Source organism: Sciurus vulgaris (genome assembly GCF_902686455.1).
Source record: "Sciurus vulgaris genome assembly, chromosome: 9".
NCBI classification, from domain to species: Eukaryota; Metazoa; Chordata; class Mammalia; order Rodentia; family Sciuridae; genus Sciurus; species Sciurus vulgaris.
This window is the reverse complement of record NC_136469.1, coordinates 144,900,249-144,927,376: the sequence shown is the minus strand read 5'-3', so window position 1 is coordinate 144,927,376 and position 27,128 is coordinate 144,900,249. Positions and strand designations below refer to the sequence as shown.

Below are 27,128 nucleotides of genomic sequence, written 5' to 3'. Positions count from 1 at the left end.
GATACCACAAACAACCAAGTTATAGAACAGTGGCAGCTGCTGGGTTGGGTGTGTGGTGTCTGGTACACTGTGCAATTATATTGATCTGATCAATGAATTGTTCTTATTCCAGAACAGTTCTGGAGTTCACATTGTCTATCCTCAGTGAATATGAACTATTTCTGATTTTCCTTTCTGATGTAAATGGAAAAAAAATGGCAGTTTCAGATCATGTACTTGGGCTTCCTCACCATGGTAGCTCTCACTCTACAGGCCAAGGAACTGATACCCAGGGGTTCTTCTAACAAAGTATATCCATTCTAAGTAACATTTGGGGACTTAGAATATGGCTCCTGGACGAGCTATGGAACCATTATGATCAGAATCCAGGCCACAGCTCATTTCCTGACCAAGTCCCCATGTCTTGACTCCAACAAAAAGACCACAATGACACTTCAGGTCTGGTATCAATTTCATATCAGACCCTGTGTCTATCTGTTTCTCCAATGTTTAAGTATTCCTCCTCTCCAATGTATAAGGCATCAAAGTAAATGACCATAGGTCCCTCTAAGGGAAAGACTATGTTAAGAACTGCCATATACATTTGTCATGTATCACACAGTCCTTCCCCCACTAGGGATCTTACTTTCCTTCATTCTTTATGAGAATTGTACCTCTCTACTTCTAACAGGTGCCACCAGCTGAATTCTATTTCAGAATCTTATTATCCTGGCTGTTATTATTGGAGCATCTCCCACCATCAGCTCTGGTCTACAGAGGACAAGCATACTGGGGTTTTCAGTGAAGCTAGTAACAACCCCACCCCCACCCCCAGAGAATTATTTATAGCCTTGGCAAACTGAGTGTCCAAGGGACCTCCTACAGAACATTTCTTGGTCCTACATAATCCAGCCACTCTAGTATGTCTACCTCCCTGGGCTTTTTCTCTCTCTTTAACCATCTACTATGGCCTATTTAACATTTCTACTTCACCCAGTCTGAACGATTTCCTGAAATGTAACAAGAGCCATCCTAACAGTATGTCAGCACCATGTCTTAGGAATCTTCTCAGGGTGTTAACCTTGGAACAGTGTCCCTTAACCTTGGAACCATCATAGTTTCACCTGCCTTAAGTCAGCACTGAAGAAACAGCCCCACAGGTGCTCATCTAGGCCCTGCTTGTACACGCTGATGAGATTTTTGCAGTCTCTCTGGGGTGGTCTCCTCTGTCGCTGTGCCAGTTTATTCCCTCAGCTACAAATTCAGCCCTCAATGTACTGCTTGCAATACTGCCACTAGAGCCTGAAAAAAACTCGCCATGAAGTGATGCTAAACTTTGTCAGCAGAGGGTGCTGGAGGGACACTGACAGGGAAGGGGCCTCCCTAGGTCCTGTTTGTCTTTCTTTTTGCTCCTGCAGCTCTTAGCCAGTGCACTAGACACCCAGCAGCATCCCTACTGGCTGCTTCCCAGGCAGCTCTCCAACATGTTACTTAGAGTGCTGAGTTTCACAGGCATTCTGCCAGCCACACAGTGAGGCAGACACCCCAGTATCTGGCACCTCAGTACACTTCTGGGCCATCCATCCCTCTCTGACAAAGGCTGAATCTCAGTCTTGGAGGAAATGACTCTTCTAAACTTGTACCTTCTTTCAGTACTATCCTGCCTGCTAGGGCTGACCCTTAGAGTTCTCTTTACTCTTTGGTGGCTAATCCTATCACTAGTTAATAAAACTTTGAACACTGCATGTTTGAATTATATATGGTTTCTGTCTCCTGATGAGACACTTACACTCCCTTAATAGGCCAGTACTGCTTGGCCAGCTTATAGTGACTTAATAACTAGAGGGGGAAGGTGACAGCAAGAAAGAAAAAACCTGAACTTACACTATACAGTACACATTAAGCCTTTCACAATTTTAAATATATTGTGTGTGCCTAAATATGTTTTAAAAAATTGTAAGGATAATGTGTAATATCAGACTCACTTTTGTTGAAAAAATTTTTTTCCTAAAATTTACAAAATGAAGAGGAAGTACATGTTAATTTTCCAAGACAGAGCCATTATACTACTTTCAGGCAAGTGGCAGGGCCAGGAGGGAAGGTGGCATGGGGGTGACTAGTGAGGGAACTGTTCCATAACAGAGTAGCTACTTCTTCAGATCTCAAAGGTATCTGAGACTCAAGATTTAAATACACCAATCCAAAGGTTCTTATATATCTTGGGGTCTGATCCTCTTCTTTCTGATCAACTCAATGACCCTGAAGTAGGACACCTGCCAGGACTAATTCAACCTTCTCTGAAGCTCAGGACTGTCGGGCCTGTAGCTTGGGGTGGTTTCTTTATAGACTGTAAAGAAGCCCTCTGGTCATCACACTGTCTTCTTCTGAGGGGTCTATTATCCGCAGCCACCTCATTCCACTGGCTCTTTTTTTTTTTTTTTTTTTTTTTTTTTATACAAGGGATTGATCCCAGGGGCACTCAACCTCTGAGCCACATCCCCAGCCCTATTTTGTATTTTATTTAGAGACAGGGTCTCACTGAGTTGCTCAGCGCCTCACTGTTTCTGAGGCTGGCTTTGAACTCACAACCCTCCTGACTCAGCCACTGGGATTACAGGAGTGTGCCATGGCACCAGGCTTCACTGTCTTTTATTGCCTGTACTTCTCAAGTGCATAGCACTGTCCCAGACTGTGCAGTTTCTTTCACTGGCATGCCAGACCAGCTCACTTTTGATGGAAGTCTTGATAATGCAGCTACCATTTGTATTCCATCTATGATCTTTGATGAAGTAATCAGTGCCTGCCTATCTGAGAGTGATCCAACTTCAAAACCCCGCATCCACTTTCAAGCAGATCAAGTTCCCTGAGAATCAGACTGAGATTTGCCATCAGGAAGTTTATTAAGGAGTGTGCTTGGGGAACACAAGGACTAAGCCAGATTGACTGTCCTCAGGTCAATCCTGGAAATGGCACACACCACTTGAGCTCACACCCTGCTGAGAAGACCCTAGTCACTTGGTTACACCTACCAACAACAAAAGAGCCATGGAGGGCAGCTGTGTGCCTCAAAAGGAAAGACAGGATTCTGATGCACAGGACAAGTAATCTGTGCCAAAATGGTCTTTGGAAAAATATAAAATGCCCAAGATTAGGAAGTGGTTGCCATTAAAGTCAGGATAATGGTTACCTTTTAGCAAGAATAGGGTTTTGAGAGATTCTGAGGTTTTGGCAATAGAAGTAGTAGTTACATGAATGTTATTATTAATTCATTAAGCTGTATTTTAAGTTTCTGCATGTCTAATATTTTTCATGGTGAAAATCATTGAAGATCAATGCTTGTTTCAATACAATATAATGGCTCAATGTATGTCTTGAGACACCTCAAACAGATCAGAAAATTAGACTTCGAAGTGACATGTGCCATAGGCTGAATGCTGTTTGATTTTATTTAAAAAGTGTTTAGAAAAATAGGGAAAAAAAAGCATTTAGAAAGTTTACTTTCATTAATTTCTGAGTTCAATTTTAATATTTATGTGGTATGAAATGGAAATGAAAGGTTGATTTATAATATTTTTCTTATAAGAAATATAATGTAATAGCTCCATATGTGACAAGAATTCAGAAATCAATTAACTCTAGGTCCAGCATCACTCATCAATAATCCAATAGCAATCTAACTTTAATTCAAATTCTTCTAAGAAGAAAATAGGCGGGAATGTGAGGTAGAAAGACCTAAGGTGGCTCCACAATCCCTGCCTCTTGGTGTTCCTGTCCACGTGTAAGTCCCATCCCTTGAGTATGGGTGGGACTAACTGGCTTCTAAACAAGGACACAGCAAAGGTGACAGGATATGCATGGTCATGTTACACAAAACTGTAATGTCAGTCTTGCTAGGGAGACTTTCTTGCTGGCTCTCTTGCTGCCTATCGTATGCTGCCTGTGATGAACACCACGTGAAAAGGACCTGAGGGCAGATTCCAACCAAGAGCCTAGGAGAAACCCAGACCTTCGGACTTGAAAGCCTACAAGGAAATGAATTCTGCCAATAACCATGTGGCCTGGGAGAGAATGTTTTCTCACTCAAGCCTCAGATGAGACCCAAATCCCTGGCTGATAACTACCTTGCAGTCTTGCAGAGGACCCAGCTGAGCCATGCATGGGCTCCTGGCTCACAAAAACTGTCCAACAACAAATGTGTTTTAATCCAGTACATTTTTTAGTAACTTAGCAAAAATACAAAATATTACATAATACAAAATCCTTACGAAAACGTGGATTTTTCCAAATCTAAGAATACAATTTCTTATCTTTTTCCATTACCTTAACAAAAAACAGAATTTTAACAAGACACTTCAAGGCTGACTACCATCAATTCTTCAGTTATGCTATCATAGACATTTCATTATTCTTATCAGTTCTTGAAGAGAAGGGAATTTCCACTTCTGCCAAATATACAGTGCTTTGTTTTTTCCCACAGTACCTGGCATTGAACCCAAGGGGCTCTACCACTGAGCTACATCCTTAGTCCTTTCTATTTTTAATTTTAAGACAGGGTCTAAGTTGCCCAGGCTTATCTGGAACCTGCAATCCTCCTGCCTTAGCTTCCAGAGTAGCTGGAATCACACACATATGTTCCTATACCCAGTAACCTATTATTTTTTAAAGTATATGAAAAAATAAATTAACTAGTAAGAATTTCTGCATTTCTGGGTATGGACTACGTACCTAGAAAATAATAGTGTTGCAGGGTGGGAGGGAGGCAAGAATGGAGGAAGGATGGACTTTATAGAGGGAAAAGAGGGCTGGGAGGGGTGGGGGAAAAGAAAAATAACAGAATGAATCAAATATCATTACCCATGTAAATGTATATTACACAAATGGTACGCCTCTACTTCATGTACAACCAGAGAAACATGTTGTACCCCATTTGTTTACAATAAAAAAGTGATACTATTTATAATTTTTTGCTTTTATTCCAACCAGTAAGGTCAAATATTTTCGAGTTTGAGATCATTTGTTAATTCTTAGAATTGAGATATTAAAATATATATCCCATACATAAAAGAGTACATTTAATGAATGTTCACAACACAAAAATTGATAAATGCTTAATACTTGTATTGAAACATCTTACTATATGTAATAAATATGTAGAATTACTGTGTCGATTTTTAAACATTTCAAAAAAGAAAATAAAGGAATAAAATTTTTTTAAAAAATAGTGTTTTAGGGAAGTAAAGGGGAACAAGACAAAACAGTATTTATGGTTTCAATAATTATTTTTAATATCCCCTTTATTTTGATACATTGGCCAAACATTCTCACTGGTTTACTTATTAGTGATTTCTACTATATTAAGGCACACAAGCAACAGATGTCTGAATGTGAACAAATCAAAATGTTAAGTGCTATTGAATCTGAAGGCATTGTTCGTAACAGATCTTGTGCTGATACTTGGCAATACTCTCAATTATTTTATCTCAATCTAATCACATAATAATATATCACTTATAACACTCTGTAAGAAAAGAAACCACAAATCATTGGCCCAGACTTGCAAAGTTAGAATGAAGCCAGCTTTGCTAGTAGCAAATGACCCACTGATGTCACCAACAGTTGAGTCATACTTGTGAACATGTATCATTGCTTTTATGACTATACCACATACCATAAACATACACATAAACTCACTGGTCTTTATCACCTAGAGTTTATGTATTTTCGTTGGAGTATAATATACATACTGTCAAAAACACTTCTCTTATGTACCACCCACAATAGCAAAAACTGTACAGTTTTCATGACCTGAAAGTCAAGTGAAAGAGCCCTTTTCTCTCCCCATCGCCCTCTGTAATGGGGACTGAGTCAAGGAAGGGCCTTGCACCAACTAGGCAAGAGTTCAACCACTAAGCTACATCTCCAGAAAAAGCCCATCTCTTTTTTAAAAAACGTGTTTGTAGTTGTAGATGGACACAGTACCTTTATTTATTTTTATGTAGTGCTGAGAATCAAACCTAGTGCCTCACACATGCCAGGCAAGCACTCTACCACTGAGCTATACAGCCCCAGACCAGCCCCACCTTTTTTTGAAGGCACTTAAATACCTGATCCAGACTCTAAGGGAATGTTTGACAGAAATCCTTGGAACAAGGAAGACAGTGTTAATTAAACAACAGTTAAGGGACTGTGAAATTCAGCGAGCAGAAGCTCAGCACTGAGTGGGAATAAAAAGGATGAATTTTTTTTTTTTTTTTTTTTTTTTTTTGTAGGCGTGGAACTTCCCTACAAAATATAAAATTCTAGGGAATAATTTTGCTACCTTCATTCCACTTTCAATTCTTTTAGTCTTAAGAATAATTGGCATTGAACATAATAAAAGACAGAAAGGCTCATAAAAAAATTACTCACTCTTTGTACTCTCTGCCCAGTTCTTAGAATCCACTAAATCACCTGAATGCAGAGCAGACATAATCTTCTGAGCAATACTGGAGAGTGGTGTCTCAGAGAGATCAAAGCCTACACATGTCTCATAATTTTCCATTTTCATAAAGTCCTAAATATAAGATTAACAAGATAAATATCCACACGTTAATTCTGAGACTTCATAATAATAAACACCAGTTATTTGAAAAATTTATGTTCTGAGACTTTCATTTAAAAAGTACATTCATAATCACAGGGCAGGGGGCTGGGGATATAACTCAGTTGGTACAGTGCTTGTCTCGTAAGCACAAGGCCCTGGGTTCAATCCCCAGTACTGCAAAAAAAAAAAAAAAAAAAAAAAAAAAAATCACAGGATACAGGTTTCAATCATCTCATAATACAAATAAATAGTAAGAAGAAAAACAATAACTAGAAGTTCAATTGGGATAATAGTAAACAGAAGAACTAATTATGAAGTTAACCAATTTGAAGCAAACAATCTACTCAAACACATCCTCAGTTTTGAAAAATGTCTCTTACTAACCTTGAAGTATACAAAGCTGAAAACACAATTACAACTGATTTGGGTTATTATGGAAAACACACAACTGCCATCCTTATATTGCTCAACCCTATTGGCCCTACTAAGCCCCACTGGCTCAGCCCTACTGGGCTAAGCAGGTAAAAGTATAAGTAGGGACAGTGCAGATCAAAAATCTGGTCACACATCTAAATTATCTGGCACTAATTTAAACAGTACTGTTTAATAGTATAGAAAAACAAAACAGGAAAAAATAAATAGCAAAGAAATCACTCAAATGAGAAGCTGATAGCTAAATATTACACAAAATTTAGTGTTAAAAATTTTAAGTTTATTACTTAATAAAAATAATTTTTTAAAATAACAGATACAAAAATTGGTAAGAACCTTTTTGTTCAATGGATTACAAAATTAATGGGGCTTACTGTCCCTGAAGCATGCCTATTTCCTGATAAAGCTGAAACATTTATTAGGAACCACCTGAAACTTTTAAAAAACACCTGATATGAATAGTTTTTAGATTGTCATTCCATATAACAAGCAGGGAATATTCTTAAAGGTAATCCATACAAAGTTCACAACATGTTTAACAAAGACCATGTATAAACTGGGCTTTCAGGGACTATTTCATATAACTGATCAACTACTCATAATTATTTTATACTAATTTTTAAAATAATGTCCAAATACTACACTAATAACCCATATTAAATATATTCCATCATTTAAATATTTTCACTAAGAAAATTCAAATGTTCATCATGAATACTTTTAGCAACCACTTTTATGTGATTCTGAAATTTAAATTTCAAACTTCATTTTGAAAGCTATTTATGACCTAAAGACAAAACACTACTGAGAGCTCTCTTGCAGAAACATTTGCTCCCAGAACCCAGTGCCTGAAATGAAAATGGCCAGTGGAGTCCTGACACTCTTACAAGTAGGAATATTCAGTGTCTCAAAGTCTATAGCAGGGAATTAGGAGAAAATACAGTTTAAGTAACTATAAGCAAATTTAGCTATTTCATATATAGTAGTCCTTTCTTACCCATGGGGGATACATTCCAAACCCTAGTACATGACTGAAACTACAGACCGTATTGAACTCTAAGCATCTGATAAATGACAAGGTTACCAACTTACTAACGGGCAGGTAGCATATACAACTCAGATATGCTGAGAAAAGGAATGATTCATAAACCAAGTGGGATGGTTTGAGATTTCATCACACTATAGTCTGGCATGCAACTTAAAAACTTAAAACTTACTATTTCCTAAGTCAATCCCAAAAAACCAAAGATCAAATGTTCTCTCTGATATGTGGATGCTGATACATAACGGAGGGTGGGGAGAATAGAAGTTCACTGGAGTAGACAAATGGGAAAGAAGGGAAGGGAGAGGGGACAGGAACAGAAAAGGCAGAATGATTTGGACAAAACTTTCCTATGTGCACATATGAACACACGAGCAGTGAAATTCATCATATACAACCACAAGAATGCGAACCTAATTAGAATAAGTTATACTCCATGTATGTATGTCAAAACATACTGTCATGTATTTCTAAAAAAGAGCAAATAAAAATATTTCAAACCCTTACTATTTCCAGTTAATATTTTTAGATCATAGTTGACTTCCAGTAAATAAAACCTTGGAAAGCAACTCAAAAAGGAGGCACTAATGCATTAAGGTCTATAGACTGAAAAATGCCAATTCAAAGTTCTACACATTTTTAAAAATACTTAACAGCTTCTACTTTTAAAAAAAATAGTAAAAGAAAACCTTAAAAAATATTTGTGTTACTGTAAGCAAACATTTACCAAACTAAGTGCCATCTAGCAAATAATCAAAGCACTGGTACTTTGAACAATTATATAAGGGGGAAAAAAAAAAAAACAATAGAAGTTGAATATCTCTTATCTGAAATGCCTGGTATCAAAAGTACTTCAGATTTTAGAATATTTGCATATGCAAGATGGGATATCTTGGGGATGGGAACCAAGTATAAACATGAAATTGCTTGTTTTATATACAACTTATACACATATAATTTTATACAGTATTCTTAGTGCACCTGTATTAGGTAACATGCAGTCAGATGTGAAATTTTCCACTCATGGTGTCATGCCTGCACTTAAAAAGTTTCAGATTTTGAAGCATTTTGGATTTTCTGATTAGGGATATTCAACCTCTGTAACACTTGGATTCATTAAATGAAATATTCCATTGATCTCAAATTTTAAAATATAGTCATGTTTATTAGATACATTCTCATTCTATTACATAAAACATTAAAACAGCATGTGAAATAAAGATTCAGTTTTTAGTAATTTTCAATCTTTAAGACTAACAGCCTTAATCTTTGATTGGTTTTCTAGATTCTCCACGACATCTTTCAGATAGTCTCCATCTTTTAAAAAATATACATATAATTCTCTTTCCATTTGATGCAATTTATTAGTTGCCAAAATTTTTCTTTTTGTCTTCACATCAGCAAGAATATCGGTAAGGAGATGATTTAGCTTATTCAGTTGGGATTCAACTTGATGAAACTGCTCTGTTAACTCCTAAAAAAGAAAATAAAAATGCTATCAATTCAAGAACTTTACTCCTAATACCATTTATAATTTACAAGGAAAGACTAAATGAAAATTTTTTCAATAATGTCCCACAATTTTAGCAATAAATATAAACCATGATTTAAAATCCATATTAGGCTTATAGATTCATGTAGAATTAATTGCAACTACTTCTGATAGATAATTTTAAGTGATTTAAAGCAATTTCTTTTATATGTAAACTTGATATGTAAACTGTTCTGTGTATTCATATATTCAACAAATATATATATATTTGTGTGTGTGTGTGTGTGTGTACCTGGGATTGAACTCAGGAGCACTCAACCACTGAGCCACATCTTCCGCCCTACTCTGTAATTTTATTTAGAAACAGAAACTAGTTGCTTAGAACCTCACTTTTGCCTAGGCTGGTTTTCAACTTGAGATCCTCCTGCCTCGGTCTCCTGAGCTATTGGGATTACAGGCATGCACCACCAAGCCTGGCTATTCAACAAAAATTAATGAATGACTATCATGTACCACGCACTGTTTTAGAGACTATGAATACAAGAATGAACAGAATATTTCTCATGGAGTTTAAATTCTGCTTAATTAATCAAACTTTGTTTTATCCTAATTTCTGGTTACTCTTCACACAAGTACAAAGACTTGAAATGACAAATAAAGAAGAATTAGCTTAATAAACATCTCCATTTTTTCTTTTCATTGTCTTATAAGAAAGAATTACATACAACATTCAATAAAAACCATCCTGATTCATATAATTTTCCTGCTCAAGAATCCAGATATGCTGGACTCTTCTCACTTAGTAAATTCAATTTCTTCACGTCTTAGCATTTTAAACATTTTATTAACAAGTTTTCATAGCTTTCTAAGTAAACATTCTATTCTTATAAATTTTAGCCAGTATCACCAGTTCCTCAAACTACCTCAACATTCCTTAGCTTCTCAGCGTGGTCCACAAGCATCAAAATCATCAGAATGCTTATTATAAATATATAAATTCCTATACTTCACTCCAGAATATTACTCAATCTCTGCAACAGGGCCAGGAGTACACATTTCAATATGTTTCATGGTGATTTCAAAGTACAAGTTTTACAGAGCAGTACTTAAACCACATTTTCTAAAAATGAAGTAATTCTGGGGCTGGGGTTGTGGCTCAGTGGCAGAGTTCTTGCCTAGCATGTGTGAGGCACTGGGTTCGATCCTCAGCACCACATATAAATAAATGAATAAAATAAAGGCCTGCTGACATCTAAAAATATTTTTAAAGACTAAAAATTAAAATGAAGTAATTCTGACATTATCTACATCTAATAGTCTCCTCTGAGGAAAAATTTGATTAATGTGAATATACTGAGAAACAACAATCTCATCTTTAATTTTTTTTAATCTTTAGATGTTGATGGACCTTTATTTTATTCATTCATTTATATGCGGAGCTGCCACAACCCCAGCCCCTCACCTTTAATTTTAATTAAATACTAAAGATCTTATAGTTGTTAAAATACTCCTACTGATACTAAAAAATGTTCAGCTTCATTTTAACAATAAAACTCTAGCTGAAAAATTGGTATGACATTTTATATATATCATACTGAGCTAGAGAAAAACATTAATTATACTTAATGATAAATTTAAAAATCACCCAATTTTAGGGATTCTAGGATGCATTTTTTTTTATCTTAACACATCTAAAATCAAGATACTTGATATCATAGGATTGTTTCTGGCCAAATCCTTTTAGAAAATGCTTTCTCACCAACATTCTTGATATATAGTATGAAAAAAATTCAGACCACTTTGAATTAAAAAATAATTTAGAAGAACTCTAAGTTGAATGTGATGCTTCAGAAGTACTCTAATCATTTTAATTGGCTTATTTTTTTCCTTTAATGTACATTCAACAGTGAAATGAGTTTTTTAAAAAACTATGTCCGCGACATCTAAAAGATCCTACTAAGTATGAAAAATAAAAATTTTCAATAAGAAAGCAAGCATCATGTCAGTTTATCTGGAAGTTTTTTCTTTCTTAGTCATTCATAAAATGATAGTATACCATTAGAGTCAATAGTGTCTAGGGACACTTAAATACTGCTGATATTATAAATAGGTGCTACTCCCTAAGAAACAAATATGGTAGCATCATAAAAGGGAACAAAATGTGTATATTTCAAAAACTCCAATGACCCTTCTTCCAAGAACCAACCCAAATGAAAAATATCCAACAACAAAAAAGCTGAATACACAAAGATGTAGATGATGCTGATGAAGAGTAAACAAAACAAAACAAAACAAAAAAAAAAAAAAGGAAGACTATCAAAATATCCAAAATGGGGCTAGGGATATAGCTCAGTTAGTAGAGTGTTTGCCTCTGAGCACAAGGCCTTTGGGTTCAAACCCCAGTACCGCAAAAAAAAAAAAAAAAAAAAAAAAATCCAAAATGATAATGGACTAGTTTCTGAAATTATGACAGTCATTAAATCAATAAAGTATTATAACAACTTTAGAAATATTTAGAAAGTGAAAATGCTTATTTCAAAATGCTAAGTAAAAGAGAATAATAAAATTTGTAAGTGAAAAGAGAGCCATAAGCCTTATAATCACAAACCAAAAGAAAGATGAATCCAGAATATTAATATCAAATAAAAGAATTGGAACAGAGGTCATTATGTAATGCTTTGACTCACCAAAACTTAAATCCACCAGAATAATTATTCACCAGAATTTAAACCTTGGACTCAAAATAAATAAAAATTGATATAAATACAAAGAGAAAATGTCAAATCTATCATAATAGTGGTGTTTTTACACATTTCTCTAACAGATCAACAAGACAAAATCAGTAATGGGAAATAGTCTAGAAAAAATCAACACCATTTCACACCCATTACAGTAGCTGCTATTAGAAAATAAGTTTTGGCAAAGATGTGGAGATATTAAGAAACTTTATGTGTTACTGGTGGATATGTACAATAATATAGTACAGTTGCTGTAGCAAATAGAGAGTTCTTCAAAAAGTTAAATATTAGAATGATCATTATTCAGCAGTACATACTCCTACATATATACTCCAAAGAAATGAAAGCAGGAACTCAAAACAGATACCAGTACACCAACATGTAAGGCTGCATTTTTCACAGTACTGAAAAGGTGGTAATACCACAAATGCCATGAACAGATGAATAAACAATGCATGGTGTATGTACATGCACACACACACACACAATGGATTATTCAGTCTTAAAAAGGAAATTGTAACACATTCTACAACATGGATGAACCTTGAAAACATTATGCTAAAGAAATAAGTCAATCACAAAAAGGTAAATACATAATTCCACTTACATGAGGAATCTAGAATAGGCAAACTCCTGGGGACAAAAAGTAGAATGGTGGTTGCTAGGACTTGGGCAGAGAAGAAATGGAGAGCTACTGACCAATATGTAGTTTCAGATTGGGATAATGAAAAAGTTCTAGAAATATAGAGTAGTCATGACTGCATAACGATGTGAATGTATTTAATGCCACTGAATTGTACACTTAAAAATGGTTAAAACTGCAAATTTTATGTTTCATCACAACTAAAAGAAAAAATCCTCAAAAACCCTAATCACAGTCCTTTCTGTTTCAAGGTAAGGTAAGCTAGTTTTTCAGATCAATCCTCTCACAGGAAATAATTTAAAAAGCTCAGAGCTGGGGGTATACCTCAGTGGCACAGAGCTTACCTAACATTAATGAGGTCCTGGATGTGATCCCCAGAATAGAAAAAAAAAAAAAAAGAAGAAAAAAAAAAAAAAAAAAAGATGAATTAATTTTTTAAAATCAAACTAAACAAAAGCTTAAAGCAATAAAAAGTCCAGGGTCCACGGAAGGTAGAGAATCAAGCAGAAGTCTCTCCATAATAAGCTGAGGACCCAAAGGACAACCATCTTAAGATCAGACTGACCCAGAAGTGAATAACTCTTGCTTAGAATTATAGTCCAACAGGAATCATCAACCTCCTCAATGCCTCAAGGTTTGCTACAAATTTTCAGTTCAGAACTGTTAGTGCATATAGTATCAAACAAAACAGACATGAAAGCAAAAGCATTTAGGGAGTATTTCATAATAAATGGTTCTGTTCACTGGGAGATACTAAAAATATCCAGCTTCATTAGTAATAAAAAGCCAACCTTATAAATGATATAACATTTAAATAAATAAAGTGCCCAAATGTAAGATGATGGAACGATCTGGCTATTCATAGGAGAAAAAGTAAATAAAACAAAATTAGAACTCTACCTCATTAGTATATAAAAACAAACTTCAAGGGACTGCCATTATAATGTTAAGAGCAAACTTTAACAAAACATAGAGAACAAAGATATTAGAAAAGGCTCACCAAAAAGAATAATGAAATAAAAATTAAAATCCTTATAGAAGCAGGGCAAGGTGAAGCCTTCAGCAACCCAGGAGGCTGAGGCAGGAGAATCACAAGTTTGAGACCAGTCTCAGCAATTTATCAAGACCTTGTCTCGAAAAAGAAAAGGGTTGGGGAGGTAGCTTAGTGGTAAAGCACCCCTATACTGGAGTTCAATCCCCAGTACCAAAAAGACAAAAAAAAAAAAAAAAAACCTTACAAGAGGAAAAAAACAGTAAAAAGAGTGAAAAAGACAAGCCACATATAAAGAACTCCTACAAATGATTTAAGAACATAAAAAATGGGCAAAAGAGATGATCAAGAAGTTCTCAAAAAAAAAAAAAAAAAGGTGAATGGTCAGTAAACAAGTGAAAGGGAGGTTCTATCTCCCTAATAATTGGTGAAACACAAATTACAACCCCAAATGAACATCATTTTCCACCCATGGGACTGGCAGAAATTTATAAATCAATTCTGAGATGAAAAGGATACAAATAAATAGCACCTCTTATACTACTGCTGGTGCAATATAGTACAACCAACTTCTTAATCTGAAAATCCCCAAAGTAAAACATTCTACGTGCCATGCCAGAGCTCAAAAAGTTGATTTAGATTTTCACATTAGGAATGCTCAACCAGGAAATTATTTGCAAATATTCCAACATTTGAAAAACTCTGAAATCTGAAATACTTCTGGACTGAAGCATTTCAGATAAGGAACACTCAACCTGTACCTGTTAAACTGCACATGTGCATACCCTATAATCCAGTAATTCCACTCATAATGGTGTGTATGCATGTGTATACCGGAGGCTCTCGTAAAGGTGCAACAATGAGACATGCAGTAAGATTATTCACAGCAGTATAATTTATAGTAGCAGAAACTGGGAATAAGCTAAATGTCAACATAAGAGATAATTGGAATTTCATATAAAAGAATACTAATTATGTAAAAGAGGGCTGGAGTTGTGGTTCGGTGGTAGAGCACTTGCCTAGCATGTGTGAGACTCTGGGTTCGATCCTCAGCACCACATAAAAATAAATAAATAAAATAAAGATATTGTGTCCATCTACAACTAAAAAAAAAAAAAAAAATTAAGGAAAAAAATTATATAAAAAACTATGAATGAACTATAGCTTTATATATATTCACATAGATTAATCTCAAAAACAATGTTAAGAAACAAGCCAAGTTATTAAATACATAGTATCATATATATAAAGTCCAAAAACATAAATCTGAATATGCGGTCTACCAATATATACATGTAATAAAACTATAAACAGAAGCATGGAAATGACAAAAAAAAAAAAAATTAAGTGCAGTAATTACTCCTCTAAAAAGGGAAGGGAATTCAATCAGGAGGAGCATGTATCATATCAGTAAGTGTACACAGAGGACTTGAAAGAGAGGGCAATCCTCTATTTGCTAATATAAATTTAAAAATACAGATCTTGTTTTTAATTTTTTTCTAACATTTAACATTTGCAGTGTCTGAAAAATTTATAAATTTTTAAATTCTGCGCATAGTAATTAAAACTATTTTGAGCCAGGTATGGTGGTGGATGCCTGTAATCTCAGTGGCACAGGAGGCTGAGGCAGGAAAGAGCAAGATATTATTTAATATCTTTTATAATGCTTCCCCCTGGGGTGCTCTACCACTGAGCTACATTTCCAGCCTTTTATGTTTCTTATTGCAACAGGATCTCACTGAACTGCCTAGGCTGCCCTTGAACTTGCAATTCTACTGCCTTAGCCTCCCAAGTATCTGGGACTACAGGTGTAGATCACTGTACCCAGCCAATACATTAAGGCAAATACCCACCTGATCACTAAGCAAAAGCTGATTTCCTCCTTGATACAAAACATCACAAAGCACATCAACGTTATTATTCAATTTGGACAGAAAAAGAAAATGTTCTTGAGCAGATATTGCCAACTGATCTTGTACTAGAGAAACTTCCTGTTTCAATTTCTCAGCTGCTTCCTCCAGGTTTCCATGGGTTATAAACAATTCTTTTTTTTTATTCTCTCCCTCTAAAAGTTGATAAAGCCTAAAATGTAAAAATGAAAATTACAGGAGAAAATTCTCATGTTAGTATAGTTCTCAAAATTACAATCCACTACATTGGGGCATTTGTAGGATAGCTAAGTAAAAACTAAAAAATATTAATTTGTGTGCTAACCATTCCAGTACAGAAGTTTATATTCTAACTATTACATCTGAAGTCCCAGTTTCCAAGTTTTAAATATGAAATGTCTGAACTTTATATATGATTAACCTACTTCAAATAAACTATCCTTTAGTGATACCTCCCAAGAAAACATTTCTTTCACAGAAAACATCTATGATGCAATAGCAACAGCAGTGAATTTGAAACAGAAGAACTAGGTCTGAGTTCTTTGTTATGGGGGACTTAGGGCAAATCAAACTCTGAGATTTAACTTCTGTATCTTAATACCTATTTTACAGGATTGCAATGGGATTAAAAGAGAAAACCTAAAAGTTTAAGTAATGTTAAAATGCAAAATATAAAGGACTACCTACATAGGTGTAATAATAAGCTTACAACTTCAATTTGTCAGTTGGTTATATTTGGTTGATAAATTAAAATCCTGATGAGCCCTGAGACCACTTTAACACTTTCAACATTAACATCAGAAAAATCTATCAGTCTACAGGGCAAATGAAAAAAAAATCAGAGGCAACCCTTCCATACATATCTGATAAAAATAATCTGCTCTTTCTCTCAAAAACAAATGCATGTGTCTGTATGTGCGTGTGTTTTAAGTTGTAGTAGACTTTATAAAACTGGCTAAAGTCCAAGGCTGCTAATTATGATCCTGTGGGATATAACAATTTTAGGAGGCATTGTTCACAAAGATCATGATGTGGATGACTCCCTGAAATTGTACAATGAAGCAGTACTAGTCATGTCCCTTATTTTATTAAAAAGAAAAAACTGGGGATATAGCTTAGTGGCAGATCACTTGGCCTAGCATAAATAAGGGCCTGGGTTCAATCCCCAGCACCACAAAAAAAAAAAAAAAAAAAAAATCAAATTTACTTTAGTCCTGGAGAAAACTTCAGGAGTAGACTCATCCAGATACTTAAGGTTTACTACTTGAACAACTCAATTTCAGTATCCCAGTACATCAACTGCCTAGATATCCAGAAAGTTCTCAGTGATCCACCTGACCAGACACAGAAATGAAGTCTTTTCCCTGACTCTACTGCCACCTTCTCCAAATGCAGTCAGTCCCCTGCCTAGCAATAGCTGTGATTCCAAGCTGTATTTGAACTTTCTGCCCCAAATCTAAAATGAGATATCTAAATAATGGTGCCTAAAGGAGTCAAAACTCGTATCTTATTCATTCCTCCAACCCAATCAATTCAACTATAAAGTAGCTATATTCAGAATTTGCTCAGAAAGTGAGCAAAATAATGAAACATGGAAAAGAAGGCTGTAAAAGAAAAGTAGAAGAGAATGAAGGTCAAAAATTAAGTATAAACAATTGTTTAAACTCCTACAACTTTAGTTCAAACTCTCTCAAACATTTTCCAAAAACAAAAGAAAAATAATTACTAAGGAAGATGCCAAATACACATACCTATGAGTAGAATAATCCTTGGTATCAATGGTATTCCTTGGATTTATTTCCTGAAAGACTGATGGATCTCTTAACATTTCTAATCGCTGGTAGAGCATCATGTTATTTTGACTAAGTTCTTGAACCAGGTTTTCAAGTTGATGATATGTGTCCCAATGTTTCCTTAATTCAAGTTCATATGATAACTGTACAAGTTCAAATGATGCCTTTTGTTTTATCAACTGATTTAAAACCAATTCTTGTCTTGCTGTGTAATAATCTTGTTTAGCAATCTGCAGATCAAAATCTCCCTTTACAACTGGCATATTCAATAACTGGGCATTCTCTTTTACCACAGCAGGCAAAGTTTTGTATTTTATATAAGTGATTTGTTCTTCAAGTTTCAGAATCTCACTGTTCAAGCTAGAAATTTTAGCCTCCCAATTTTCTTTGCCAACAGCCTACACAAAGAAAAGCAATTACATTTAAAACTGTAGGTTTAAACAAAACAGTTTTAAGATTAATTTCACTTTCTATTTTAAATAATAAGCTAAATGAATAGAAACTAATTTCATATTAGCATAAGCCAAAATTACAGTTTAAAAAGGAAAAACAGACTAAGGTCAGTATGAATTACTAAACTTTAATGCTATTATATAAACACACAAACACACACACACACACACGACTACCAAAATAAGATCTTGCCATGTGTTTTACTCGATCAGCATCAATAACACACTACTCACTGAATTCAAGTAGGTATTCTCAGTTAATTTTAGCATAGAACTAAAGAACTTTATTATGCCAATGTGTCAGTTATAGTAACTAACTTGGTACAAGTATTCAGATTCAGAAAAGTTACATTTTTACCCAACAATCTAGTAGTAACATTTCTAAGCAAGCTTCTCAAAACTGCAGATGGACAGCTGGAATACATCTATATATTCTCAACAAGGAAGCAGGAATTCAGTCCATAGAACCTGAAGCTTTGATTTCCTTACCACCATGCTCTGGTCAGAGTAAACCATACAGAATATCCAGAATTATGCAACTAGTCTCCTAACCATACATAATAATAAGGGAGTTTGAGTTCAGTCTATATCTGAATTAAAACAAATTTCAAATTCACAATGCAAATAAAACATTTTTGTTTAAAATTAGGTACTGTGGAGGCTGGGGTTGTGGCTCAGTGGTAGACTGCTTGCCTCACATGTGTTTGATCCTCAGCAATGGGTTTGATCCTCAGCACTACATAAAAATAAATAATGGTATTATGTCCATCTACAACTAAAAAAAAATTTTTTAAAAACTAGGTAATATGGTTGGGATTATAATTATTATTTCTTCCCTCCATTAATATGAGGTTCTAATTGTACAAAACACTGACACACATCACAAATAAGCATTAAACGAAGAGAAAATTTAAAACTATTTTCCTTACACCCATTCTACAGTACTTTATTAGTAATATTAAATTCTAAGGTCCTATCAATTATGATACAAATCCAGTCTCATTTCTTAAGTTTACCTTGCTGGTTAGGTTATGAAGATTCTCCTCTGTCCATTTTATGCTTGACTTCATGCCCAAATTACTTGCTTTTAAGTGAATCAACTGATGTTGAGCACAGATGTATGCTAGCTGCAGCCTAGCCATCTCTAGTCGTCTCTCCTCAAGGATTTCAGGATTATCACAAATAGATGGAGCATGTATATCTAATAGTTGAAAATTTTCTTCATTTGAACTTTCAACTACTTCATGTATACCCTGAAAGAACTGCTTTTTGGTATACAAGGTTAATGCTGCTGTGCTTTGCTCTTCTTGGGTTAGATATTTTTCCAAGGAAAACTGAGATAAAAACACCATTGGATTTGTTCCTGGACCTAAATTAGAATGTCTAAAGAAGATCATCAATTTAGTAACTCCATCAGTAAGGGCCTGAAGTTCATTACTGAGCTTAGTATTCATAGCACTTAGAATTCCTTGACTTTGCTTCAGTTTTTTAGTAGATTCTTCTTTTTTAGCATTCAATCTCAGAGATTTGTGGCTACTTACTGAAGCCATCAACTGGCATTTATTGCGTCGCTGGATTTTTAGGTTTTTTAATCTCTGCAGAGTTTGAACCTCATCCTCTAATTTCTCTAGCTCTTTGTCATCCAGTTTAGGTGTCTTCAAATCAGAAGTTTTACAGGTTTTAAGAACTTCATCCAATGCTGACCCCTCTAGGATGGGTTTGCCTGATTTCTGAAGAATGCTAAAAGCTTCTAATTCTTTTTCAGACAATATATTCTGTTCATTCACATTCCCACAAAACCATTTCAAAAATGATTCATCTTCAGCATTTTCAAACAGCCAGTCAAAATCTTCTCCATTAAGAATATCAGCTTTGGGATAACCAATTTTTTTTAATGTTTCCACAAATTCATACCCAGAACTCATGGTTTACCACCCCAGTTTTATGTTTCTGATATGGGTTTATGGTGCTATATTTATAAAAAATAAATCCAAGTAGAAACAAAACCAATTTTTACGTAAGTCCAAAGAGAAGGGGAAAATATTTTTAGAATCTATTGTGATTCTTCCTAGAGGGGAAGAAAACAAGTATTAGACCACAAATAAGGCAAAGGAATTTTTAAAAGATATAGATAAATACCATATGGTATTTGGAAGCCAGTTAACTGAAAGGTAGTTGCAGCTTCAAGATTTGATGAAGATAAAACATAAAAACAATTAGGGTATTTCTTAGAAAACCAAAACAGCAATGAAAACTTAATTAACAATAAAATCTTATTTTTTTTTCCAAAGATAAAACAGTTTTACAAAGTGGTTGGGTTTTTAATCCAAAATGAGTGTATCCAAGCAAATCCTAGCCACCATGTGGCTAAACAGACATTTTTTCCATGCCCTTTTTATATAAAAAAAACTAAAGGGAAAAAAAAGAAAGAAAGAAAAAAAAAAAAAACCGCAATCTTCGAGGAAGAATCGACTATTTACCTCAATGAGTGAATAAGCATTCACCAAGTTGGCAAGAATCCATCTCCAGGTCTGATCAACCTAGCTCAGAGAAACAGGCTTCAAGTTTTAAAATCACTCTCAACTTGAGAAGTACCAAGGTACCAAGCAGTCAAGTAAATTTATTTCAGATATTTATTATTTTCAACAGCCACACCACTGAATAATCATCAGTGACTTAGTCAAGGCAACTAACGTCAGCAAAGGAGACAAGGCCTGAGGATTAATGACCATGAAGTTAGAATATATTTGACACTCTGGCCCCCAAATCTCTGGGATTCCTTTTTTGTTTGCTTGCTTTTGGTGCAATCCATTTAAGATACTTGTGCATGTTATAAAAGACATGAACAAGAGTCACCTAATCGGCCTTAAAAACAAGCTACACAGACTGCAGGAAGGTGGCCAGCTCCGCCGAAACCCTCCTGATCCAGCACCTCCACCCAACGCTCGCTTCACAACCTGCCCAGGTCCCTTAGCCAACCCACCTCCAACCACTCATCCCACACGCGCCCCATCGCCCCCGATCCCCCACCTCACTTGTCACCCCGGGTCCCTCACTTCGCCCCTCACCCCCCGGGTCCCCACCTCGCCCGTCACCCCCCCCCGGGTCCCCCACCTCATCCGTCACCCCCGGGTCCCCACCTCATCCGTCACCCCCCCGGGTCCCCCACCTCGCCCGTCACCCCCCCGGGTCCCCCACCTCGCCCGTCACCCCCCCGGGTCCCCCACCTCATCCGTCACCCCCCCGGGTCCCCCACCTCGCCCGTCACCCCCCCGGTCCCCACCTCATCCGTCACCCCCCGGGTCCCCCACCTCGCCCGTCACCCCCCCGGGTCCCCCACCTCGCCCGTCACCCCCCCGGTCCCCACCTCATCCGTCACCCCCCGGGTCCCCCACCTCGCCCGTCACCCCCCGGGTCCCCACCTCATCCGTCACCCCCCGGGTCCCCACCTCATCCGTCACCCCCCGGGTCCCTACCTCGCCCGTCACCCCCCCGGGTCCCCACCTCGCCCGTCACCCCCCGGATCCCCACCTCGCCCGTCACCCCCCCGGGTCCCCCACCTCGCCCGTCACCCCCCGGGTCCCCACCTCGCCCGTCACCCCCCGGGTCCCCACCTCATCCGTCACCCCCCCGGGTCCCCCACCTCGCCCGTCACCCCCCCGGGTCCCCACCTCATCCGTCACCCCCCGGGTCCCCACCTCGCCCGTCACCCCCCCGGGTCCCCACCTCGCCCGTCACCCCCCGGATCCCCACCTCGCCCGTCACCCCCCCGGGTCCCCACCTCATCCGTCACCCCCCGGGTCCCCACCTCGCCCGTCACCCCCCCGGGTCCCCACCTCATCCGTCACCCCCCGGGTCCCCACCTCGCCCGTCACCCCCCCGGGTCCCCACCTCGCCCGTCACCCCCCGGATCCCCACCTCGCCCGTCACCCCCCCGGGTCCCCACCTCGCCCGTCACCCCCCGGATCCCCACCTCGCCCGTCACCCCCCCGGGTCCCCACCTCGCCCGTCACCCCCCCGGGTCCCCACCTCGCCCGTCACCCCCCCGGGTCCCCACCTCGCCCGTCACCCCCCGGATCCCCACCTCGCCCGTCACCCCCCCGGGTCCCCACCTCGCCCGTCACCCCCCGGATCCCCACCTCGCCCGTCACCCCCCCGGGTCCCCACCTCGCCCGTCACCCCCCGGATCCCCACCTCGCCCGTCACCCCCCCGGGTCCCCACCTCGCCCGTCACCCCCCGGGTCCCCACCTCGCCCGTCACCCCCCGGGTCCCCACCTCATCCGTCACCCCCCCGGGTCCCCCACCTCGCCCGTCACCCCCCCGGGTCCCCACCTCGCCCGTCACCCCCCGGATCCCCACCTCGCCCGTCACCCCCCCGGGTCCCCACCTCGCCCGTCACCCCCCGGGTCCCCACCTCGCCCGTCACCCCCCGGGTCCCCACCTCATCCGTCACCCCCCCGGGTCCCCCACCTCGCCCGTCACCCCCCCGGGTCCCCACCTCGCCCGTCACCCCCCGGATCCCCACCTCGCCCGTCACCCCCCCGGGTCCCCACCTCGCCCGTCACCCCCCGGATCCCCACCTCGCCCGTCACCCCCCCGGGTCCCCACCTCGCCCGTCACCCCCCGGGTCCCCACCTCGCCCGTCACCCCCCGGGTCCCCACCTCATCCGTCACCCCCCCAGGTCCCCCACCTCGCCCGTCACCCCCCCGGGTCCCCCACCTCGCCCGTCACCCCCCGGGTCCCCACCTCATCCGTCACCCCCCGGGTCCCTCACCTCGCCCGGTCCCCCCCAGGTCCCTCACCGCGCCCTGTCGCCCCAGCCTGGCTCCTGGGCCCAGGGACCGTATTTGCGCGCCTGAAAGGAGAGGCAGGGCGGCGCAGGCGCATCTCGGGGTTGCGGATCCCTACAGCATAACGCTCGCCTTACCTCGGCTCGCGACCGCGTCCACTGGGCTGAACCCCGCGCGCCTCGCAATGCCTCACGGGAGCGCCGCAACGCACGCGCGGCGGTAGGGGAGCGAGTGGGCGTGGAGCAGTCTGCGCAGGCGTGGTGACCGAGGGAGCCGAGCCAGGGAGGCTTGGGGCGGAGCTGAGGGCCCCGCCCCTGACCCGGCGGCCCCTGTAGGGCGAGCTGATTGGCTATGCTGCAGGAGGCCCCGCCCCATTCGCTCCGCCCCAAGTCCGCGTTCACAGTCCCGCTGAGCCCTTCTCTTCTTAGTCTTCGCCAGCAGCGCCCCCTCGCGAATCATATTCCGGTCCTATTTACGCTTCTGCGCTCGGTACCAGGAATCCCAACCCTGTCACGTCACTTCTAGGGAACAAGAAGACTGGGTCCGTTGGGCTCGCGGACCCAGTCTGTGGCTCCCCTGGGGCGTGACCTGGCAGGGCGCCAGAAACGGGCCTCGTCAGATGACCTAGGCCGGGACCAAGTCGAATCGCGCCTGGCACGTTTGAAGGGCTAGCGAGTATTGTCTGAAGACTCCTTTACAATGAGTGTTTGCAAAAGCACTTAACTCCCAAGCCTTCACCTGACCTCTAATCAAAAGCTGACTTCCCCAACAATCCCTTTCCAAAACATTCAAGGTATAACCCACATAAGCATGGAGTTGGTGTCAAGGATGTACGTAACTCAACCAGAACAGAACGCTCTTTCCAAGGCGGATGCCAGAAAAGACATAGGCAGTCAATGAAAGAAAGATGCTGAAATAAACTCTCGCTAAATTCGATGCAAATCTGGTGGATACCCTACAATCCCATGAAACGGGACCTTCAGGGGTTATCATTCCTATTGAACAGAATGAATTTGTATGGGGCAGAATTTGTTTGCATCCTTACCAAAACTCATTTGCAATTTACCAGTCTTCTGTAAGTTAACTTCTACATTTGCAAGGTGCGGGCTTTGGTCATTAGAAAATAGTCACTACACTCCTCTTGCAGTGACAAATGATTCTAAGGTGGCTTCTTAGACAATGGTCTAGTCTAATGTGACTAGATAGAAGTCATTCTGGATCATTTTTCTTAATGTTTTTAGCGAGAGAAAAAAAAAATTTTGTTTGTAGGCAGATGTGAATCCAGCTCCAATTAAAATACTTGGTGTTAATTCTTAATTTGTTTTACTTTTTTATCCTCTTTTAAAAGACAGTAAAGCCTAGAATGATCTAAATAAAACAAACAATACAGGGGGGAAATTCATGGAATGATACCCAGTCTGTGAGCAGGGAAACAAGAGGGGCTGTTCCAAGAGGACCCCTGCCGCCTTCCTGGAGGTGGGTGTAGCAGACAGCCGGTTGAGTGGGTTTGGCCAGAGGAAATGCAGGCGGTACTGACCTGAAATCTTGCTGAGGAGGCAAAGACTGTGGGAGAGAGAGAAAGACAGCCAACTGACACGAGATGAGGGGTGGGAAGGCAGGGCTAAGGGAGGAGTCTTACTTTGGTTTGGTTTGGTTTTAAAATGGGAGGAACTTGGGGATATTTATAGATTGTGAAGAGGAATGCAGAAGAGACTAAAGATGCAGAAAGACAGGGGCTACTTACTGGAAGGAGAGCCCCAGGAGGAAGGGGGTGTGATCCTGAGCCCCGAAGCCCTTCTGGAAAATCACTTTTCCCAGTGACTCCTGGGGGATTTCTTGAGTCCAGAAACTCTCCATGTGATTTTGAGTTGCTGGGCAGTTATTTGTTTGAAGGGTGTTTGTGGGGCCATAAAAACAAAGTAAAAATTATAACAGCATCAGCTCCCAGAGTACAAATAATGAAAGAGGGGTAACTATACAGACCTGGAAAGTTTTCTTAGGGTTTTATTTGGAATTTAAGAAATCAAATATTTCCAAGGCAAGCTTTTCCTTCCAATCAAAATCATTTGGGGTTTGAATGGTGCCAGAAAGTAGAGGGGACCCAGGAATTAATTCTCCCTAGGTTAGCCCATAAGAATATAATGAACTAACCAGACCTAAACACAGGGCCGCGAAGACTAATGTTTTTGCTATTTGCCTTTTTTCCTTCCTGGTGGAAACTTTTTTTTCCTCCTATCAATATTAAAATCTATCTAAGGTTTTGGACAGTCTTTTTGGATAGTTTTCAAACTTTGCAAGTAATAATGCCATGTTAAAGATTGTTTTTAGTTGTAGTTTTCTGTGGAGGTGGTGTGACTCTGTTCTCCAAGCAATAGGGAAGGAGCATTTTTTAAGCTGGGGAGTGACATTCTCAGACATGTGTTAAAAGTTTTATTCTGTAGTAACAGAAGTGACAAAAGATGGAGGCGTGAGCTGGCACAAGGCAACAGGGGATTGTGGAAGGGCAGAGGGAGCTGGCAAGCCCTGGGGCCTGCTGGTCAATGAACCTGCTCTGGGAGATTGTGATAATGTGACGTTTCTTCTTATTCTTCCTATTAAGAAGAAAGTGGAAGACCTTGTTTAGGTCAGGGGTTGGAGGAGGGTAGAGGAAGAATGAATCTGCTTTCCATCATGCTGGCATTCACGTGATAAAGGTAAAAACGCAGGACTGGGGTCTGGGCAGCACTATCAGGAAGGAGGCCACCACAGTGACTGGTGGAGGATCCTTGGAGCCAGGAGGAGTGAGACCAAGAGGGCTGGTGGGTCTGAGGAGCCTGAGACAGGCCGAGGGGGCTGAAAGCAGTGAGGAAAGGGGCTGAGAGCTACTGCAGCTCCCCAGGTGAACTGAATAACCCATTTCCATGCTGGAAAGATCCCTGTGGGGCCAGTGTGCACACCTGAGGCCAGTGTGCCTTGTGTGGCCTGGTCAAAGGGATTGGCAAAGGAGGAAGGAGCAATTAGCCCAGACTAGACCAATGCCTAATTTGCATACAATAATCCCAGCAAAATTGTGATGGGAAAGGACACAGAGGGCTCAGGGCACACTCCACAGAGCAGACCTGGCCTGATGAGCTGTGAGATCATGGAGGCAGAGAGGGCAGAGGGCAGGGCAAGGGGCTGGGTTGAGGTGAAAGACAGGAAAGAGGAGGTGTTTGGGTTCAATCCCAGGGATGAAGGAAACCCAGAGGAGGACTATAGGGAGGTGAGCAGTAGGGCCAGTTTGGGGTCACTGACAGCCAAGAAGAGAGGAGGAGAAGGTTGGGATGCAGGTAAGCATCCCATTTTGGGGTGCTGGTATAATCCAGCCAGTGTGAAGGACTGTAGAGATTAATGTGGCAGGGGATCTGAAGGACTAGGCGGGCAGGGCAGGCCCACCACCCTCTGGCTAGGTGAACAGCAGAAAGGGTACTTTCCCTGGGCCTGTTTTCTATCTATGAGACTGCCTCAGCATGACCACACCAGGTGCTAATTATATGAAGTGCTTAGCACAGCCCTGGCACCCTTTACCCCAGCAGGATCTGGTGGTGGTAAAGATTCTAACACATAATAATATTTGGAATTCAAATGTTCACATTTACATCAACACCAAAATCCCTCCAGTTCTTAAGCCCCAGTGGTGTTCCCAGCAGGAACTACTTTCTTCTCTAGGAGTGCCCCCACTAATTGCACCTGGGGCCCCAGATTTCATTGCTACCTGCTGGGGAAGTGGGGAGGACTCAGAATCACCAGAGGGCTCCACAGCTTCTCTCACAAGGCCACCCCAAAACCTGCAGGCAGGTCCCATCAGACCATCTCCAGTGGGCCCTGCCATGGATCCAGTGTTGACCCCAACCTTTCAGGAGGTCCCTGTCTGGCCTCCTGCCTCCATCAACTCCACCAACTCCACAGAGCTGGAGGCCACACGTTCTCCCTCCACTGCACTTACATGGCAGGAGAGTTGGTGCACTCTTCTTTCAGGGTAGCTGGTCTTTCAGAGGATCTCTTCTCCTGGATGAGGGGTGCTCCCTCAGATAGGTCAGAGCCTCCCTGTGGGGCAGCAGGCAGTCTCCCTGTGGTCCACCCTCCCCACTACACAGGATCCTACAACCTTAGAGCTTCTCCCTGAAGGGCACAACAGGAGCCTGGCTCCCCATGCTTACCACCAGCACCAGCAGATAGCTGTCCACACCCCCACCTTCACATGGCAGGTCCTGAAAGCAGCAGCTTTTGTGCGAAGACGATACCTGGCAGGCACAGAAACCCCTAAGGGGTGACCGTCCTGGT

At 40.4% G+C, this 27,128-nt stretch overlaps 2 protein-coding genes across 3 annotated transcripts in view; both read right to left on the bottom strand.

The window, feature by feature from the left end:
- Positions 1 to 9,028, bottom strand: part of POLN (DNA polymerase nu) — a 178,855-nt gene extending 169,827 nt beyond the window's left edge. The window contains exon 1 of the mRNA XM_079154398.1: positions 6,388 to 9,028. Within this exon, the coding sequence (XP_079010524.1) occupies positions 6,388 to 6,526 (139 nt within the window). The 5' untranslated portion in view covers positions 6,527 to 9,028. The remainder of the gene's footprint in view (positions 1 to 6,387) is intronic.
- Positions 9,029 to 9,175: 147 nt separating this feature from the next.
- Positions 9,176 to 27,059, bottom strand: HAUS3 (HAUS augmin like complex subunit 3). 2 transcript variants are annotated; one of them, XM_079154479.1, is made up of 5 exons: positions 22,964 to 27,059; positions 19,051 to 20,102; positions 17,541 to 17,980; positions 15,754 to 15,982; positions 9,176 to 9,510 (listed from the first exon to the last, which is right to left on the bottom strand). In XM_079154479.1, the coding sequence occupies exons 2-5, from the start codon at positions 19,957 to 19,959 to the stop codon at positions 9,277 to 9,279; spliced, it is 1,812 nt and encodes a 603-aa protein (XP_079010605.1). In that variant the 5' UTR covers positions 19,960 to 20,102; positions 22,964 to 27,059; the 3' UTR covers positions 9,176 to 9,276. The 2 variants fall into 2 exon arrangements, with proteins under 2 accessions (XP_079010605.1, XP_079010604.1); XM_079154478.1 differs by lacking the exon at positions 22,964 to 27,059 and adding an exon at positions 20,515 to 21,012.
- Between the last annotated feature and the right edge of the window lie 69 nt (positions 27,060 to 27,128).

Excerpts from the sequence above, each read along its gene's own strand:
- HAUS3 (XM_079154479.1), bottom strand. The coding sequence starts at position 19,959 with ATGAGTTCTGGGTATGAATTTGTGGAAACATTAAAAAAAATTGGTTAT. Across the intron at positions 17,981-19,050 it reads TTCATAACCTAACCAGCAAG|GCTGTTGGCAAAGAAAATTG; the intron begins GTAAACTTAAGA and ends TTCTTTGTGTAG. Across the intron at positions 15,983-17,540 it reads AAGGATTATTCTACTCATAG|GCTTTATCAACTTTTAGAGG; the intron begins GTATGTGTATTT and ends TTTACATTTTAG.